Source organism: Hypomesus nipponensis, chromosome 19 (genome assembly GCF_054491055.1).
Source record: "Hypomesus nipponensis isolate SF chromosome 19, ASM5449105v1, whole genome shotgun sequence".
Taxonomy (NCBI): domain Eukaryota; kingdom Metazoa; phylum Chordata; class Actinopteri; order Osmeriformes; family Osmeridae; genus Hypomesus; species Hypomesus nipponensis.
This window is the reverse complement of record NC_140379.1, coordinates 15752501-15771193: the sequence shown is the minus strand read 5'-3', so window position 1 is coordinate 15771193 and position 18693 is coordinate 15752501. Positions and strand designations below refer to the sequence as shown.

Here is an 18693-nt window from a genome sequence, read left to right as displayed (position 1 = left end):
AGATGGCACGGACACAAACTAACTAACCTCTGGTCTAAAAGCCAGGGCCTGAGTGCCTCTTCTGTCTCTCTCTCTCTCTCTTTCTCTGTCTCTCTCCCACCCCCCACTCTCTCTCTCTCTCTCTCTCTCTCTCTCTCCCTCTCTCTCTCTCTCTCTCTCTCCCTCCCTCTCTCTCTCTCTCTCTCTCTCTCTCTCTCTCTCTCTCTCTCTGGGCCTCAACTGGAAGTCTCAGGTTCGCATGATCCGTCAGCATAGCTAAGGTGATTTGGAACCAGACTGTCTGAGCCCTCCCACTTAGCACCACGACTCCCCCTTCAGCCTGCTTCTTCAATGAGCATTGTCTTTACAGTGTTTTAGACACCAAGCAAACAAACAATGGGTGCATCAAAAAAAGAATGACTCGGAGCTTAAAACAAAATGTCTCTTTAATTTGTAAGTGTCAACAGCAGTACAAAAGATGGAGTGATGGTGAGACGGTTTTTTCTTTTTTTGTCACACAATTTCTTACTCTTTTAAGGAAAAGGAGAAAACTCTTGAGGTAAATGAGCTTAAACAGGCAGTTATCCAACCTACCACTGCCTTGTTACATCAATGGACTGAGTACATACAGAATGGTATTACATTACAATACGCCTGAATGTCTCCTGTGGGGAAAACAGCCTAGATATTTGCACACATAACTGAGGTGCCTAGATACACCTAAATGTGTCACACATCTGGTGTATTTGATTGGATATACTGTATTAATACTACCAAACAGAGGAGACTGTTCTCCATACATACCACTGTAGAATTATTTCACCTTAAGTTTACCTCACGTCAATACTGCACATGAAAACCAAAGACTTGCTGGTTTACATTTTGAAGCCAAGCAAAACAAAATAAAACATATTTTAGTACCTTTTTTCATTTTTTTTTCATTTAACAATAATATCCTTAGCAAATAGTTGATCTTTTGTACTGTATAAAGAAGAATGTGAACACAAATGTGATGGCAACCTTTTTAAGTTCAATTCAAAACTTTACACTGGACTGTACAAGATATTATGATAAACTATTTACATTTTCAGACTTAAAACTTATTTCAAAGCAGCAACAGACACTATTTCGTTTTATCTAATAACGCCCCCAAAAAACCTGCCATGGGCCTAGGTACCTGCCAAGAAATGGATTTAGACGCCAAAAACTGTATCAGGCTGCCAGCAATTTCAAAACAGCAACGGCCCAAGCGACAGAAGAGCCACACACAGTGTTGCTTGAGAGACATATTACAAAATCTAAAAAGCAAAGTACCGTTGACAACTGCACAAGTTGTCCTCAACAGCTAATTTTACACTTCTGAACAGCAGCTAGCATGTCAGTCCAGCATGTCAGTGAATTGTGCTGATTAAATTAACACAGAGAACATTCCCACCATATACATCACAAAGTTCAATGACAGAAAAAATGAAATACAGTAAGTTATGTTTAAACAGCATACAAGCATTTGTCTTCAGTTGTTGGAACTATTTTGCATTTACATGGCTGAGACCTAGCTGGGTTAATAGAGAACCTAATAAGAAGAATGTTTGCTGATGGCTGGCTAGGCCTTATGAACACATTTATTAGAAAATCAGCAACACAGACAAAAGGACAATAAGATTATAGATTGAGAATGCAAGTTAGTGGCTCTGCATCATGCCGCATCAAAATGAATAAATATTTTTGCACATCCCTCCAGCACAAACAATCCAAGAACCTCACATGTGTTTTCCAAAGATTATCCTTTTTTTCTACTACTCTTTGTACATTTTCAACCTGTAAATGCAAACAATGCATGGTGATAGAAATCAGTCACTTAGTTTAGATTTGGCACGTGACCGTTGAAGGTAGTCAGGAGTATATCACACTGGAGGGGGGTGTACAATATGATATATGGATTTCATCATGAGAAGTATTTGTCTGTAATTCCAAGAAATATATATTAAGTGCTTGATGCTCAAATACATTTTAACCTTTGTCTCAAAACAAGTGCCTGATTTAAATACCGACTAAGCATGTAAAGTAATTATTTCTAATGAAAAGTGTCCTGCCCAAGCCAATTTAGCCGAGCATCCACAGTATAATTTTGATTCGATTTTTGAGTTCCTTGAATTGTCTGATGGAGATCATTGAAACACGTGAGGTACCTGGCTTAACCAGCTACAGATCCAATATTGCTCTCTATCAACAGGGAGAAATGGTCAGCATCTACATGAGGTACAGTGACTTGTCAGGTTTAAGAACATGAAATTGAAGAACAAACACTGATGTAAAAAAGAAAAGAAAACCAAAATATTCAAATACATAACTTATACTTCACTAAGTACTCATGAACAAAATATAATTCTATTTTCTATGTTATATTTACAATAAAATCTATGATGAGATGGCAAATTTGAAAATAAGAAACATTTTTGCGCTCCAATTCATTAAACATCTGATTTATTCTAATTCTCTGATTGTCCTTTTATGATGTTCTACTGACAATTTTAGAGCCAACAGTGGCTAATAAATACAATAAAATGTCTATTTGCACTATATAGCTTCAAATACAATATACAACACAAAACATAAGACCAGTACAGTTGTGAAGTTGGGTGTTTCCTAATTTAACCAGGGACTATGCAAGCCTTCTGTCGAATTTACTGTTCACTGTCTCTCTCTCTCTCTTTGTCTCTCTCCCTCTCTCTCCAAGGTGAACCTGGAGCTTAAACAAAGTTTTCATTCATCATGTGTGTCTTTGCATAAATAAACAAAAACAAAGAATAGTAGACAGAAACATGACTTCAATATGGTAACTGTGAGAATGAGCCTACATGAGATCAACTGATGACTTTGTTCATTCAGGGGTTTTTTCCTCATACAACAGCTTCACATTAGTCAGAATTGATAAAAATACAATTTATATCCAGTGCTTATAACACTTATAAAACATTGTCTCATTGCGAGATATAAGTTTTCTTTTTTTTTCTTTTGTCTTTTTTTTGGCTATACAAGCGCAGTCAAGTTTCAGTCACATCAACAATCCTTTTTTTTACTACCAGCCCACTGAATTGGTTTGGCATGGTCATGAAAATATGTACAAATCTCATACAAATCAATCGATCAATCAACCAGCAAACAGAAGGAACAGCTTAGAAAATACTAGACAGGTTCACCTGGAGGGAAATCCGTTTGAGTTTCTGTGTAGGAGGATATCCTGAAAAGCATTGTACCTTATAACACCAAGAACAAACGAGCAACAAACCCCCCCGAAAAACAGAAAAAAAAGCTATGAGAATTGACAATGAGGTGCTTATTATAAACTTCTAAGACTTAATATAAACGCTTTCAAAAGTTGACAACACAATAACAGCCAGCTCTGAATGGGGGGAGAATAATAAGAGGACTAAAGAGCCATCTGTACCAATTAGACCTGGGAGAGTGATGCAGCGACCAGCAGTGGGAGGCCTGGCCTGGGACAGTCAGTGACCAGTCATTTAGATGCTTTAAAAAAAAGCAAGAGAAAAAGAAATAAAGAAACCTCTGGGCTTCAAATGAAATGGACAGGTTCAAGGGCAAGGGAGGAGAATAGCAGGGCTCATGCATTAATAATGCTGTATTTGAGATGATACCCTCTCGTCAGTCATTTTAATAATCCCCCACAGCTTGATGTACTTGTTCCATCTGCTCGCCAGCGCCTGGTGACTGGGCCAGGGCAGGAGCCAGGGCTGAGGCCTCACCACCCGCTCTTTGATGGAGAGCACAATGAGCGCTACGTCCCCCTGTTCTTATTGTTAGCCATCCCTCCCAGGCGCTCCCCGCCACTCCGAACCAGATGGCGCCCCCTGGGTGTCGGGGTTACCACGGGCAGGGGTCAGGACAGGACAAGGCAGGGAGGGAGCGACTTGCAGCCCTGTAAAGATGGACTGATTCGAGACAGAGAGGCCTTGCCAGCTCCTGATCTGTAACCAGCACTCCATAAGGTAACACAGACCTGCTCCTTAAAAAAACGGAGTTAAGACTTTCTTGTAGGGAATTTCATAGTTGCTGTTTCTGACAACATTGTGTTATTTGATATTCCATATTCATAGTTATTAAAGGAGATAAATGTATTGAAATTTTCCTTAAAGGCATGTTTATGTTAATATCCCATCAAACACCTATGGTACCACATCCCACATCCTTTCTCTTAAGACCACTGCAGTAATCAACACAGTGCATAAACCCAATGGCCATACTCTGCTTTAAGACTTTCTCGTGTCAATTTAAGATTTGTAATGTCTAAAAAGACTTAAGATAAAGTTAAGTAAGATTACAAATAAAAGAAGAAAAAAACTGTTTTAGGACTGACTTAAAAGTTGCCATCAAAGTTGGGGCTAAAGCATTTAGCAGAATGTACTGTAGCTACACATTGTACAACAGCAATTTGTAATTGTAATGCCCCCAAAGCTGCATTTCACTGCCGTTCCAATCCCACAGATTGGAAGCCCTTGGCCCCTTGGCATTCTGGCCTGATTACAATCACTCTGATTAAGAACTTGGGGAGTAAGACTTGAGTTGGAGAGCTGGGGGGTTAGAGGGGAGTGCTTTTAGTGCTCTCTGTAGACAGGGCTGGTGACACAGTCCTGCTGGCCACTGCATCGGTCTCACTGGCAAAGAGCTGCCATTTCAAACAAATACACCAGGACAATCGCATCACTTCCTGTTTTAGACACAGCACGCTGATTGCAAATTCCTGAGAGTTTGACCTTGTTGGGATGAATTAAAGAAAGCCTGGATTTTTACACTAAACACGATATCAAGAGATTGTCTACAACCAATGCAGTCTCTCTCAGAACTGAAAGTGTTTGATGGTACAAAAGAAACACTAAAATGCATGGCACGCCTGCACAGAGTCGTACAGTTAGTTTCAATTGTAAATAATAGTAATTAAAACAAGAATAATAATAAGGGCAATAATTGTAATAATAATAGTAATGTAAATAAGAATAAAGATACAGGAGTTTTTATGCATTCTTCCCTCTGTCAAATTGTGAAATCGTTTTGCTTTGAGCAAGGAAGAATTTTCTTAGTTATTTTGTTTTCTCAATTGTTGAAAATAAGTCAGATTCAAAACATTCACGAGCTGTTGGCTGACACAGCATACCTGAGTGAGAATAGATAACTCCCATGATGAACAGAAATGCAATCTATCAAAAGACTTAACTGAAGTGAGAGAGAGAGAAAATAAAATCTAACTTAAGAAAAAGGTAAGACTGTAAGAATTATAGATTCATATTAAAATATTACATTTCAAGTCCTGTCATCAAAAATTGTATAGGCAATGACCTAATTGTTCAAATGTTCATGATCAAAACACAAAATTAAACGATGAGATAATAAAAAAAAAAACAAATCCAAACTTAACACAACCAAAACAGCTTCACACACTGTAAGAAACATTTAAGACCAATAGCTGTTGATTCGGATAGAGCCACATATGCATGCAGGCTCCTAAATGATATATCATCAGATTTTTTTTTTCTTTTCAGTTTTGAGTTTCGATGTGTCGTTTTTTTCTTTTCTTTTTTTCTTCTATTCCTCCTCATTCAGACGAGTCTTTCCCTCTGGGCTCTATCCAGTAAGAGTCTGTGTGTTTGCACGCTAGTGTGTGTGTGTGTGTGTGTGGCTCTCAACTTGGCAAAGCTTCAGTTGACGCTCACGGGCTCCTGTGTCTCAGTCTCACTGCTGTAGTCCGATTTGGGCTCGTCCTCAAACTCCTCGTATATGTCCATCTCGTCCTCTCCGTTGACGGCCTCGGTGTTGACCATGGCGCTGGGCTCTAGCTTCATGTTGTAGGTGCTCTGGATGACGGGGATGGTGGGCTCGGGGCTGGCCGAGGCACTGGAACACTCGGACGTCATGTGGGGGGAGGGCGTGGTGGTTGCCATGGTTATGGCCCCAGGGTAGACCACACCGGCGCTGGTACTGATGGGGATCTGCGGCTGTTGCCTGTTGAGGAGAGAGAGAGGGAGAGAGAGAGGGAGAGAGACAGAGAGAGAGAGACAGGGAGGGAGGGAGAGGGAGAGAGAAAACATAGGAGGAGGGAGGGAGACGAAGAGAGATAAAGTCAGACCATCTGAACCCCTTCAATTACCACGATGTAGCAAACTCTCAGGTCATGATTTTACAGCATCTAATGAACAAGAAACGTCCCCACAACTATGCTGACAGCAAAACACTGATGACCACACGCTGGTGGGATGAGCAAATGGAAAGAATGCGGCCCGTGTGCGTGCCTCCCCACTAAGGACGCCTCCATTTCAGCACTCGAGCTAAGAGGGCTGGATTAAGTGTTCACCGCAGAGGTGTGCGCTCAGCCAGCGGCTCTGCTAAAACCATTTGGGGGGGCGGGAGAGGGATCTCTCGACAGGATTCGTCTCGGGACGTTCAACAACGGTAGCCTCTTTATTAGTGACATAAAGCCAATTGGTGGTTAGCAGAGTCGGCTCTGGTGCTGCGCGTCCTGATTGATCCTCCAGCAATCGTCTGTCTTACGGCTGACGGGGGAACACCTGGAGAGGGCTTCTGCTCGCTGACCACACGCAGTAAATTAGGGAGCCGCGCTCCCGTCTGCTGCCCTGCGGCCCCTCTGTAAATCTATACTTATGTTTTATACCCTGTAATAATGTCTGCATGTCCTTCTGTGCTCGCTGCCAGCTATTGTCTTAGATTGATAGATCGCTGCTATTAAAAACCACTTGACGGCAAGAGTGGACGTGTGTCACAGTGCCACCGTGCAAGTGGGAGGAAGGTGACGCCGTCACAGCGCGAGCGAGGAGCACGCGACTTGCCCGGGGAAGACGAGACTGCGTTAACAGGTTGAATAATCATCGGGGGACGAGAGGCACAGGTTTCACCGTCCAAAATGAGGTAGGTATTTAAGTCATCAGAATGATTGGAGGGTCATGTTTGCTATTTCAATCGGGCCAGACACACCGTGGGCGAGTCACGCAAATTCGAGTATGCGTGGGGATTTCCTTCAGGGGAAATCTGTGCTTCTCGGCGTGCATGCGTGGGAGAGAGAGTGTGTGTGTGAGTGTGTGTGGGTGTGTTTGTGTGTGTCGCGCCTGAGCTGCTCTAGCTGCGGCGTTCTTCACTGTGCACCTACCCCACAGTGAAGAACTGCCTCATCTCCTGCCGCCGCGAGCGCATCATCTGCTTGTACTCGCCGATGCGTAGCTTCTTCCCATCGATGATGCAGGTCCTCTTGGGCCGGGGCTTGTACTTGTAGTTGGGGTACTTCTCCAGGTGGATCTTGCTCAGGCGAGCTTGCTCCTCGTAGTACGGCTGCTTCTCCTGGTTGGACATGGATTTCCAGCGGGAGCCTGCGGAACACACGTCAACAAATGTGCTGTCAGGCATGTGAAGAAGGCCACACAGAGATGTCAGAGATGGCAGAGATGTCATACGCAGTACGTCAGATTCGATCCTGCTCAAGTTGTGGTTCCTAAAATGAATGTTTTGTGTGATAGAATTAACCGAATGCTTTCGAAAATGTGATTTCATTCTTCGAAATTTGCATGTATATTTCTTTAAAGTTATATTAGCCCCTTTCGATTTACAACTGATAAAACTGTCAGTATAGACATTTTGTGTCTGCTCTATCATTTTATAATCCCAATAAAGCCAGTATCTGAGGGCTGACTGGTGGTGAGGCTGGACAGGTTCAAGCTGGGAGTGAGAACAGAAACAGCACCAGGCCAGTAAATACTGCTAGCTCTCCGCTGAGTCCAGCCCCTGGCTGACGGCACCTTTAACAGCCCTGATCTATAGACTCTGGGCGCTGAGGGGACGAGACCCATTTACCCGCCGTCATTTTTCATGACAAACACTGACGCCGGTGACGTGTGGTAAATCCTTCTGAGTGCCAGCGCTGATTGAGCCACCGTGACCAATCAGACAAGAGCCTTGCGTTTACCCCCCCCCCCCCCCGCCTCCCCCCACCCTCCCCTCAGAGCACAGTACAGATGTTTACGTACACAGAGACAGGTATTAACCACGGTGGGCTGACATTAGAGCACTCCGGATTAATTAACCTCTCGAAAAGAGCAAAAAGTCGTTAAGAGATTGAATTGCTTGAGGTTCCAGTGGGAGCACAGTTTCTGGTTGAGAAGGTTGAGGTGGAGGGAACTAGACTTTTCTTTTTTTTAAAGGGAAAGAAAAAAACAAATATGTTGAACCTATCACTGAGAGGTTGTAGGTGGGCTCTCTCTTCCTGAACAGTGGTGGGTTTGATTCTCCAAGCCTGTTGCTCCGCCACACAGTGTCACAGTGTTTCATGAATGCCGTTCTGTTTCTTCTTTTTTATCAATATGGAGGTTTAAACACTACACGTTTATCACTGTTGCCAACAGCCAAACAGCCCAGTGTTTATGTCCAGCTGAGGAGGGATTTGTGGGAAATGGAGAATGCTTGGGAGGGCACCGCTACTTCAAAATGGAAGGCATTATTGGATACCCATTTTATATGTGTAATGCAGTAGATCAAATTCAATTGCGCAGCAAACATAACAAAAAATACTATTATTTTCACAAGGAAAATGGTTCAAATCAATTTTTATAATGTGCCCATTCACCGGTCCATTGGCTGAGGTAATCCTTGACATATCCACTACAGACACATTTCTGTGACTTAAAAAGTATTTCTAAATCAGAATCTCGATCGCGGCTGCTTTTCTGTGTTTGATTTGGAAAACCAAGGCCAAACGAACCTAACACAGGAAGGCAGACAGACTCGCGCTATACATGGACACTGTTATGGTAGGCTCAGAGAAGGGACAGGATGTTTTACCCAGGATCTTGCTGATGTTGGAGTTGTGCATGTCTGGGAAGGCCTGCAAGATCTTGCGCCGCTCATCCTTGGCCCACACCATGAAAGCGTTCATCGGCCGCTTGATGTGGGGCTCGTTGGTGTTCCTGCCTCGCGACTCCCTGTAGACCCGGGCCTCGGCAGTGCTGGCGCCCCCTGTTGGCCAAGAACAACAGAGACAAGGGTTGATTTCTGGAGCAGTTATTTTTCTCCCAGGACACACCACAACGAGAAGCAGGAGAAGAACAAGAAGAGAGAGCAAAGGGAAGCTGGTAAACAACTACCACAGTCCAGCACATCTCTATCCCCTGTCCCCATAGGGGCTGCCAGGGGCCCAGAGCTGGACACAGCTCCTGGTGAGGGGGGTGGAGACCCTGGGCCCCCTCTACCATGGAGCAGGCTGGCCTGCCACTCCATGTTCTGCATGGAGACCCTGGGCCCCCTCTACCATGGAGCAGGCTGGCCTGCCACTCCATGTTCTGCATGGAGACCCTGGGCCCCCTCTACCATCGAGCAGGCTGGCCTGCCACTCCATGTTCTGCATGGAGAACAAGGGACCATTGTAAAGGTATTCCGTCAACGATGGACTCCTGCAGAATCAAATATCAATGCAGAACCAAAAGAAAATGACCTTGGCTTAAATGGCTGTTAAATATGTTTGTCTGGGTCTCTGCATGTATTCCACGCTACTATTTTCAGCCCACATACATTTCAAACTGATGTAAAGAAAGTTTCTATGAAACGCAAAGTGGTGCCAACTTAAATAACAAATAGTGTGAGGAAGTTCTCATAAGAAAAATAAATCAAGGAGGGGAGCAAGTCTGCCAAACTCCTAATAAAACATCCTAATAAAACACAGAACGATTTAACACACAAGTGTGTACATGCAAAAACATACACGCATGCCCGCACGCACGCACACACACACACACACACACACACACACCAACAGTGTGAGATGAGCGTGTGCAGCAGCCAAGTGCTGTTTCTCAATCAGGCCATTCACAATCAGCATGTGAGAGTCTCCCTCCGTATTAAACTGTATATCAGACTGATAATGATTTCTGTTTGCATGCGCATTTGCCTCCTTTTATATGTAAGATGTGAAAGAATTAAATAAAAGCCGTATGAATATTTCAACAAACAAAAACATGTTGATAAACAAGGCTTGAAAAATAAGACAAAAAAAAGCTTTCCATATGCTATGATACATCTTTAATGATGTAAAATCTGGAAAAGAAAGCTTGGGATGGCTCATGCATATTTCATCATCCACATGTGAAGTGTTCTCATTTGGATCCTCCACCAGCCGTCTTGGCACACGTTACCTGCGGTTTGATTTCTATTATTATTTCAGTTGATAAACAAAATCAAACTCTTAATGAGTAATGGAGCGCAGTGCTACAGAGGGATGAATCCGCTAACCCACAAACCCCCTCCACTGCAGCTCTGAGAAGGAAGAGGGAGGAGGAAGAGGCTGCCTTGAGTGAGACAGGAAGGGGTTTGAAGACTCAACTTTAGAAAAGCAGGTCTGGAACTATCTCCCTGAGTCTGTTACTGCAAGTGGCACAGTGGGTAACACACACACACACACGCTGCCCTAGGTCTCCCTGCTGTGCTGAGGAGAGACAGCCATGTCCTGACTGATAAGGGGCATGGAGGTCCCGTGGAGGTGGAGGCCTGATAGGTCTGATCTCCAGGGGTGAGGCCTGGGCCTCGCTTGGGGCTCGGATGGGGCTCAGAGGGAGTCAGGCTGGGGTTCGTCCATCCAGCAGGAGGCCCCATTCTCCCCGGGCCCCTGCCGGGCACTCAGGGTCTCCCTATCCATTTACACCACCTCATGTTTAACAGTCGCACAGACACATTTCTGATCCGGGGAGACGGGCCTTTATCTGGGGGGGGGGGGGGGGCAGTGTAATTTGCCTCCTCGCACAGTCACACTGCATCAAGCAGGGCACAGGGGGACTCACTTCCCTTCATTTAGCTTCCGTCAGAGGAGACGAGGAGAGACCCAGAGCTTCAGTCCCATCAGCGCTCTGACGGTTAGCCCACCCACCCCACCCCACCCCACCCCACCTCCCCTCTCTCGTCCTCCTCTCCTCCCGTGTACTCCACACACTGCTCACACGGTCCGAGTCCCGGGGGGGACTGATTCGCCTCAGCGGAGCCCTCCCCTCTTTCCCGACCTGTCCTCCAGCCTCTCAACCACAGGACCACAGACGGTCATACCTGTACACTGTCCCCTTGCCCCGTCGTTTTCATCCCATACCGCTTCAAACCATTAGGGGGTTCAGGAATAATACACTGGCTTTGCAGCCACCGATCCCCCCACAGTACATTCATTTCATTTAGCACGCACTCACCGTACAGGATGAATTGATTTCACTTTGTTTGGCTTTGACAGCCATGTTTATTGTGCAATGAAATGTAGGGTGGCGGTGGGGCTGACAGTATCCATCAACGCGGGCCAATCTGCTGACTGCCCGCCCAGATGAAGGTATTCATTAGGCCAGGGGAGCGCCGCTCACTCAGATACGACAGCCAGTGTCTGCGCCCCCGGGATCGCTCGCTCTAATTTACGATGCCCCCCTCGCCATTACTCCGGCACTGACACTGATTCAGCAATTTATATACTGGCATGCACGCACGCGGGCAGAGGTGAGCATCTTACGAGGAGGGGGTCGAGGCGACCCGCGCGCCTGTCGCCCCGGTCCTCCTCCGACGACGGGAAACGCAGCAACAGTCAAGTCCATTAGACATGGTCCCTGGATCGTGTGACGGAGGGCTGGGGGGGGGGACGGGGTTGGGGGACGAGGAAGAAAAGCCTGTCTTCCCGCTCTTATCTGCTCCAGCAGCCCACGAACGCGGCTGCATCCGTCTCCGTCACGGGCAGGGGTTAGGACCCGCGGGAGGGGCGGCACACAGCGCCGCGTGGGACGTCCCGTCGGGGCCGTGTGGACGCCTCCTCCCTGTCTGGGGCCCCCTTCTCGGGACGCGGGGAGAGCCTGGAGGTGCGCTCCCGCTGCCCCTGTGGCCTGCTGTCTCTACCAGCCTCTGGGTGACCATGATGCGCTTCCGTCAGAGCCAGTAGACCAAGACAGTTCCACGTCCATCACCCCCGAGTTACAACATGAAACGGCAGTTTAAGACAATATTGTTTATCTTACTCACTCCACAAACAAGGCGCAAGGCCTGTTCCGACATTTACAAATGAGCATTAATTGATGTTTTTGGGAGCAAGCTGTTTCGGAAGCAGTTAGTTAGGTGTGTGATTGTGTAAATAAATACAGATGCTTAGCTGTGACAGGGGCAGCCCCCCCGGTGGAGGCCAGGGAGGGGGAGAAAGGGAGAAACAGGCGATGGCTGCTTAATAGAATTTATTGTGATTCATGAGGCCTGTAGCTCAATGTGACGGAGCGATATGAGAATCTCCTTTTAATTTGTCTCTCCTGTAGACACAGTGGATGAGCAGCATGAATTACAGAGAGGGAGGGAGAGAGAGAGAGAGAAAGAGAGAGAGAGAGAGAGAGAGAGAGAGAGAGAGAGAGAGAGAGAGAGAGACAGAGAGAGAGAGAGAATGAGAATATGAGAATGAGGGATGGTGGAGAGGGAAGGAGGGCAGGTGAGTAAATGCAGGTGGAGAAGGGGCCAGGGAAAGGGCAGAAAGGAGAAGCAGGGAGGGAGGCAGTGAGGCCGACAGCAGGGAGATGGCGAGAGAGACAACGGCAGAGCGGTAAGACCAGTGTGAGGAAGATGAAGCTCGGCAACCCCTTCACACCTGTGTGCTGCAAGCTCCAACTCGACCGGGCGCACAGAGGAGGAGCCAGAGGGTTGTCCCGCCCCATGACCCGCCCCCCACCCTGGCCTCCCCTCTCTCCCCGGCTCTGTCCCAGGCTTTGTTCCCGAGGGCACACACGGCGAGTGTCACCCAGGAATCTGCTCAGGAGGACGGGCCTCAGAGAGGAGGCAGCGATCACACCACGCTTCCAAGCCCTCCCCTGTGGGATCCAACCACACACCTCTGACTGCAGGGATTTACTGCTGACAATAGGGACGCTCCAGAGAACAAGGATCAGCCCAGATGAATGTGTGTGGACTGTTATGACACGGAGCGCTCTGTGCTCTCATTTACAGCCACACAGACCAGCTAGCCGGCTGCTAATGAAACTATTAGAAATGACAAGTGGACAAAGCCCTTCTTTAACACGCCAATCCCTGCCATCGCTTCTTCTTCTACCATGTTGGATGCTTTGAATTCTGCATTCGGTGTGGTGTGTGTGTGTGGTGTGGTGTGTGTGTGGGAACAAATGACTGGCATGTTTGCACTTGCAGGCTATAGCTCATGCTTTTGTCTCCAGTGTGTTCTGTGGCATGCCATGACACTTAAGTGGAGCATTCCTTTTTACACCTCACTACTGTCGACTAGAATGAATCAATAACAAGTGACCTGGCCTGACATGTTGTGTCTGTGCACTCTCTGGCACGCAATACAGCCATAGCAGCCATGTACATATGTTAAATACAACATTAATGTGGGTCAGTCATTGTTCATGGATATTTTTTACAGTACATTCATGCTTTTCGAATTATTTATGAACAAAAACATGATTTGTTTCATTGTTTGGGGAATTTAGCTGACATCAAAGAGGCATGCTGATTGATCATGGTGATCTATGCTGCTATTGTTTTTATTGCTGTGTTCCTGTGCCTTCGGGCACCTACTGTAGAGACGCCAGGCTGCGCTGGGAATCTCCCAGGCAGTAAAGTCAGCCTGTTATTCCCATGGCCTCTGCTTGCAAGCAAAACAACAAACAAAAAAAACATGCCTTCTTTCCAAACAATCATCTCATCGTAAACTTCACAACAGCTCTGAGCTACCAGCACCAACATAAGCAGAGAGTCCATGTCGGGCTGTTGTTCGGCAAGGATACCACGCCGTTCCTCCTCACATTCTCTCCGGCACGACGACTTGGCCTGGTCTCCTCTCTCCAGACCACCTTGTTCCACTTTGGCTGATATTGTCGTAGTGTGTCTCCAGATGAACGGGGTTTCCTGCCTCCCTGCATCTTTCAACGCCCCCTTTGTTCTCTCCCAGGACCTTCGGTGACGGGGGCGCTTTAGACAAACACACCAGCGACCCCAGCGCCATGCACACAACCCTCCGCGCCGCCATATGTGAATGAACAAAGGGGGCTGGGCCGAGGCCTTTTGTGGTATTTGTTAATGTTTTTCATCTGAGCTTAGAAAGACCTAATGACGTTTGCGGTGGGCCACTGCATGTGGCTGGTGGCTTTTGCGAAATGAAGGAAATTCTATCTATTTCCATACACCCGCGCCACTGTTTTCCAATGGCCCTCGTTAGAACTTTGGCAGCTGTTAATTCGGTTGCTGCATGCTTTGCAAATATTAGCTTAAGGATCCTAAAGCTTTCTGTGAACTCCTGTGATGACAGGGCTTCGCTGTATAGTGGGGCTACTCAATGCCGCTGGTTTGTTTTGTAGGTGCCCTGCTCCACACCCACGCCCACACCCTCCCCTCGCCGCCTGCTGAGGTGTAGGGAGATATGTTCAGTAAATTCCCCTCTGGTCGGAAAGCAACAAGGTGTCTCTGTAATTGCTGCCGGGGCACTGGGTGCTGAGGTGGCTGCTTTCTAATGAACGCTGCTTTCCCCTGTGGGTGTCGGCTTCTCTGCAAAGAGTTGACTTGGAAAAGGAGAGTAAACTTTGCAGAATGTTTGGGATGTTTCCTAATGTTCACTGAATCCCCACCTCTAAAATGCCTACCCTTGTAAATGATTTGATCTTTGTTTCTTGTACATACCATTTACAACTTGTACCATTTACACAGATTGAGGAATTATTTGGGGGAATTTGGGTTTGAAAACAAAGTTTTAAAACCAGGTGTATTCAGATTTACAACCTTTACAGGTATCACCAGTAAGATACTTTTAATGTGTGTCTTTTATGTGCATCACCGTAAAACTGTCCATGAATCATGTGGGTGTTGAAACAGAGACAGACATACGGATAGGCAGACAGATATATTTGTGGAGAGAGATGAAATGATGAGTGTGTGGTGAGCTATGTGCAGTAGCCTGGCTCCCAGCCACAGCTCTCTCCCTCTGGGAAGAAGACCTCTGTGGTCCCCTGCCTCTCCACTCCTCTCCTCTCCCACTTCCCTCTCCCCTCTTCTGCTCTCCTCTCCCTTCCTCCCTCCCCTCCCCCCCCCTTCCTCCCTCTTTTCCCCTCCCCTCCACTCTGCTCTCCTGTCCCTTCCACTTCTCCTCTCCTCTCCTCTCCTCTCCTCTCCTCTCCTCTCCTCTCCTCTCCTCTCCTCTCCTCTCCTCTCCTCTCCTCTCCTCCACTCTGCTCTCCTCTCCCCTCCGTCTGCCCCTAATCCACAACCCGCTGGGAATGGGCTGCGGAGCGGCGTCTGGCGCTAGCCTTTCCCTTGGCCCCGCGCAGGACATAAAAGGGCACAAATGAGCCTCGTCGACTGGGCTGGTGCACGCCCCGCTCCTGTCCCGACTCCACAGTGGCCACAGAGAGAAGATTCCCACTGGGGGGCAGGGGACCTCCAGAACATCTGAGGCCAGGAGGGCAGGGACAGGGTCTGCAGTGGAGGCTGACATGGGAACGAACTCCCTACGGCCACAAACTGCACCTCTCATCCACCACTTACTGTATGGGTGTGATGTGAAAAGCAGACATGATAAATAATTGAGCTCCTGGCTTCAAGTTGGTAAACAAGTAGGTTTATGTGAGCCGTCGGGCCGCCGTGTGGATAAAAAAGTGTGCTCTAATTATGTTTACGTGTTTTTTGTGGCACTTACTGCCCGGTGGGAAATGCTCAGTAATCCAAGAGCGGCGATGGCTTGCATTGTCCTGAGAAATATCTAGCCCTCCATCGCCGCCTCCCTCAGCCATGAAAGGTGAGTCAGATCCGTTTCCCTCCCCCTGCCTTGGCTCTCAAGTACCATGGAAACTGCCACAAATATTTGCGTCAGACAAACATTGGCGCAGCGAAGCGTCCTTCTGCGCTGTTTGTGCTCCAGAGCCACAAAGGCAGATGACGCGTTGTCACACTGGTGCTACCCGAATTTACACCCCGGTGGCCAGGACCTCAAACAAGCAGAGCATCGGGGCCGGAGAGGCTGGAGAAAGGCCAGCATTGTCGTCAGGCACCCTGTCCTCTGCTCACCTACCTGTGAAAACCAGGGAGCGGCGGGCGCTTTCAAGAAGCTGACACACACACACACACACACCCGCGCGTACACACACACACACGCCTCTCCCTGTGCCAGCCCTCTACCCTCTCTCTGCTCCGTTTAGACACACACAGAGCTCTAGGAGGAATCCAGACGGTTCGAGGAGTCCTGCTAGTCTCCCCTCACCGCTTTGATGGCACACCGTTTGTGAAGAGGAACAAAAAAAAAAAGAAAAGCAAAAGGCTAAAAAGAAGCGGAATAAGCGATGCAAATCGAGAAATAATGGGGGAAATATCGGGAAGGAAGGGGACGAAAATATGAGACGTGACTTACCGTCCAGATCCTCTGGCCTGGTGAGGTCGATAACTCTGTGTCCAATCTTGGCTTCCTCTCCCAGTTTGCCAAGGTGATGACCAAGACTCTCAAAGTGAGCCCTCTCCTGCGGGGGACAACCAGAGGAACCACATTCTCAGTCTGACCAACAACAAAAACACATCACCCATACAGCGTGCAGTTTTCTATCACTGCTGTCAATCTTTTCATGTCTGTACAACGTACTAATCAATCGTTTCAAAGAAGCATGAATCCCGGGAAAATCTGTAAACGTCTTTGATAAATGCAAGATGTCCTCCTATTGTAAGGTGAACTGAATGCTGCATTGTCACTGTCCACGTCTCATTCAGAATCGGCCATAATGCCAGGCAGGATGTGAGGAGACAGTTGGAGCCAGGGGGGGTCAGTAAATAGATTTACAGAGGAGTACTTTGTGATCCTAAACGCACAATGGGGCCAAGGCCCTCTCCGCAGCGTTCCCATTTCCCTTCCGTAATCTTCTCCCTCCGTACAGTAGCGCACCTCCCCTCCCTCCCTCCGCTCCCTCCCTCCCTCCCTCCCTGCTCCTCTTGTCTGGAGTGCGGCGGAGTTCAGAGCCCATCATTTATTCAGGGTTCATGCTTTGGAGAACACACCGTGTTTTCTCCCTTTTGTCATGTAGCTTTCATGCTCAGATTAAACTTGGCATCATGTTGTACTGCAGGCACAATGAAACCCTGTCATTCAGCGCTCGGTGACAATATTAAATGTCATGTCCGTGTGCATTTACAGAATAAAATAACAGCTTTCGGGGCCTGTCTGAATAGTTGCTGCACATTACACTTAATGTATTATGCAGGGGGAGAGTACCGACTGCTGCTTGCTCCATTGTTAACTGACCTAGATCCAGAGTGAATGTGCAGGGCATTAGCACAGGGCTGTCTTCCCCTCTAAAGACTCAAGTAGGAGATGGACACTTTGACTCTGCATGATACAAATAATCTCTCCCCCTCGGATTCGCCTGGAAGACACTAAAAGCAGGCACACTGCCGCGATTCAGACCGGAGCATTTGTTTTACTCCCAGGGTGAGCATTCAATCACTGCCAAAAAGGTGCTCTCTGTCAGTCCCCCCCCCCACCCCCACCCTCCCTTGTTTCCTCTCTCTCTCTCGCTCCCCTCCCTCCCTCCCTCCCTCCCTCCCTCCCTCCCTCCCTCCCTCCCTCCCTCCCTCCCTCCCTCCCTCCCTCCCTCCCTCCCTCCCTCCCTCCCTCCCTCCCTCCCTCCCTCCCTCCCTCCCTCCCTCCCTCCCTCCCTCCCTCCCTCCCTCCCTCCCTCCCTCCCTCCCTCCCTCCTCCTCCTCCGTCTTTTCTGAGCCTGCCTATCACACGCAGAGCGAGCAGATCCTCAGGTGAGGTCCCTACACAATGCTAACAGCTCCCCTGCCACACACACAGACACCGACACCAACGCACACATTAATCTTTAAGCTCCACTGTTGTCCGGGTGCGGGCGGGTTTTGTTTGTTTGCAGTGGGAGCCTGCGTCGAGCCTTTCTTACAAGAGATATTGTGCTCGATTCAGTGGAGGATGAATAACATCTTTTTCAATGCACGTCTGGGCAGATGTTGAAATGATACGTTTTGAGAGTGGCTCGTGAGTTCCATAATCTCAAAGGAAAATAGAATTACACACAAAGCAATTTACAGCCTAAGTACTACAAAGTGTGTTATGCTTTTTCTTGTAGTTCTCTTCTGCTTGGCCAAGAAGGTCTGAAAAGTGTGGCACACGTAGAAATTGAAGATATTCTTACTCCATTAGATTACGCAAGTCTTTTCATTTATCCAAGAAAAACATGTCAAAAAGAAAAGAGATGAGAAAGAGCATGGGTGCGTGTCAGACAGCAAAAGGGAGAGGGAGAAAAAGAGGGAGAGAACGAAAGAGACAGAGAGGAAGAGAGAGAGAGAGAGAGAGAGAGAGAGAGAGAGAGAGAGAGAGAGAGAGAGAGAGAGAGAGAGAGAGAGAGAAAGACACAGAGAGAAAAAGAGAGAGATAGAGAGAGAGTGCTGCAATTTACCATCATGCTTCGAGGAGCAGCCATTATTTATGGCCATCTGAGTGATTCTGATCCACAATTAACCACTACCTGCTTATGGTCTGTGATTACAGGCTGCCTGTGTGACGGCCCTTTGCTTACTTAAGTGTTTTCTAATTATGACACATGCAGCGGTCCCTGCTGGGCCGAGGGCGCTTTGTAAAGATAAGATGGAGCGCCGTCTCCGACACCACGCACCGTCTGATACGACGGACGCATCGCTGTATTC

The 18693-nt window shown here is 47.6% G+C and overlaps 1 protein-coding gene across 1 annotated transcript in view; it reads right to left on the bottom strand.

The window, feature by feature from the left end:
• Positions 1-407: 407 nt before the first annotated feature.
• Positions 408-18693, bottom strand: part of sox6 (SRY-box transcription factor 6) — a 151727-nt gene continuing 133441 nt past the window's right edge. Inside the window, exons 16-19 of the mRNA XM_084682643.1 lie at positions 16394-16499; positions 8836-9009; positions 7154-7370; positions 408-5994 (exon numbers count right to left, since the gene is read on the bottom strand). Of these exons, the coding sequence (XP_084538769.1) occupies positions 5691-5994; positions 7154-7370; positions 8836-9009; positions 16394-16499 (801 nt within the window). The 3' untranslated portion in view covers positions 408-5690. The remainder of the gene's footprint in view (positions 5995-7153; positions 7371-8835; positions 9010-16393; positions 16500-18693) is intronic.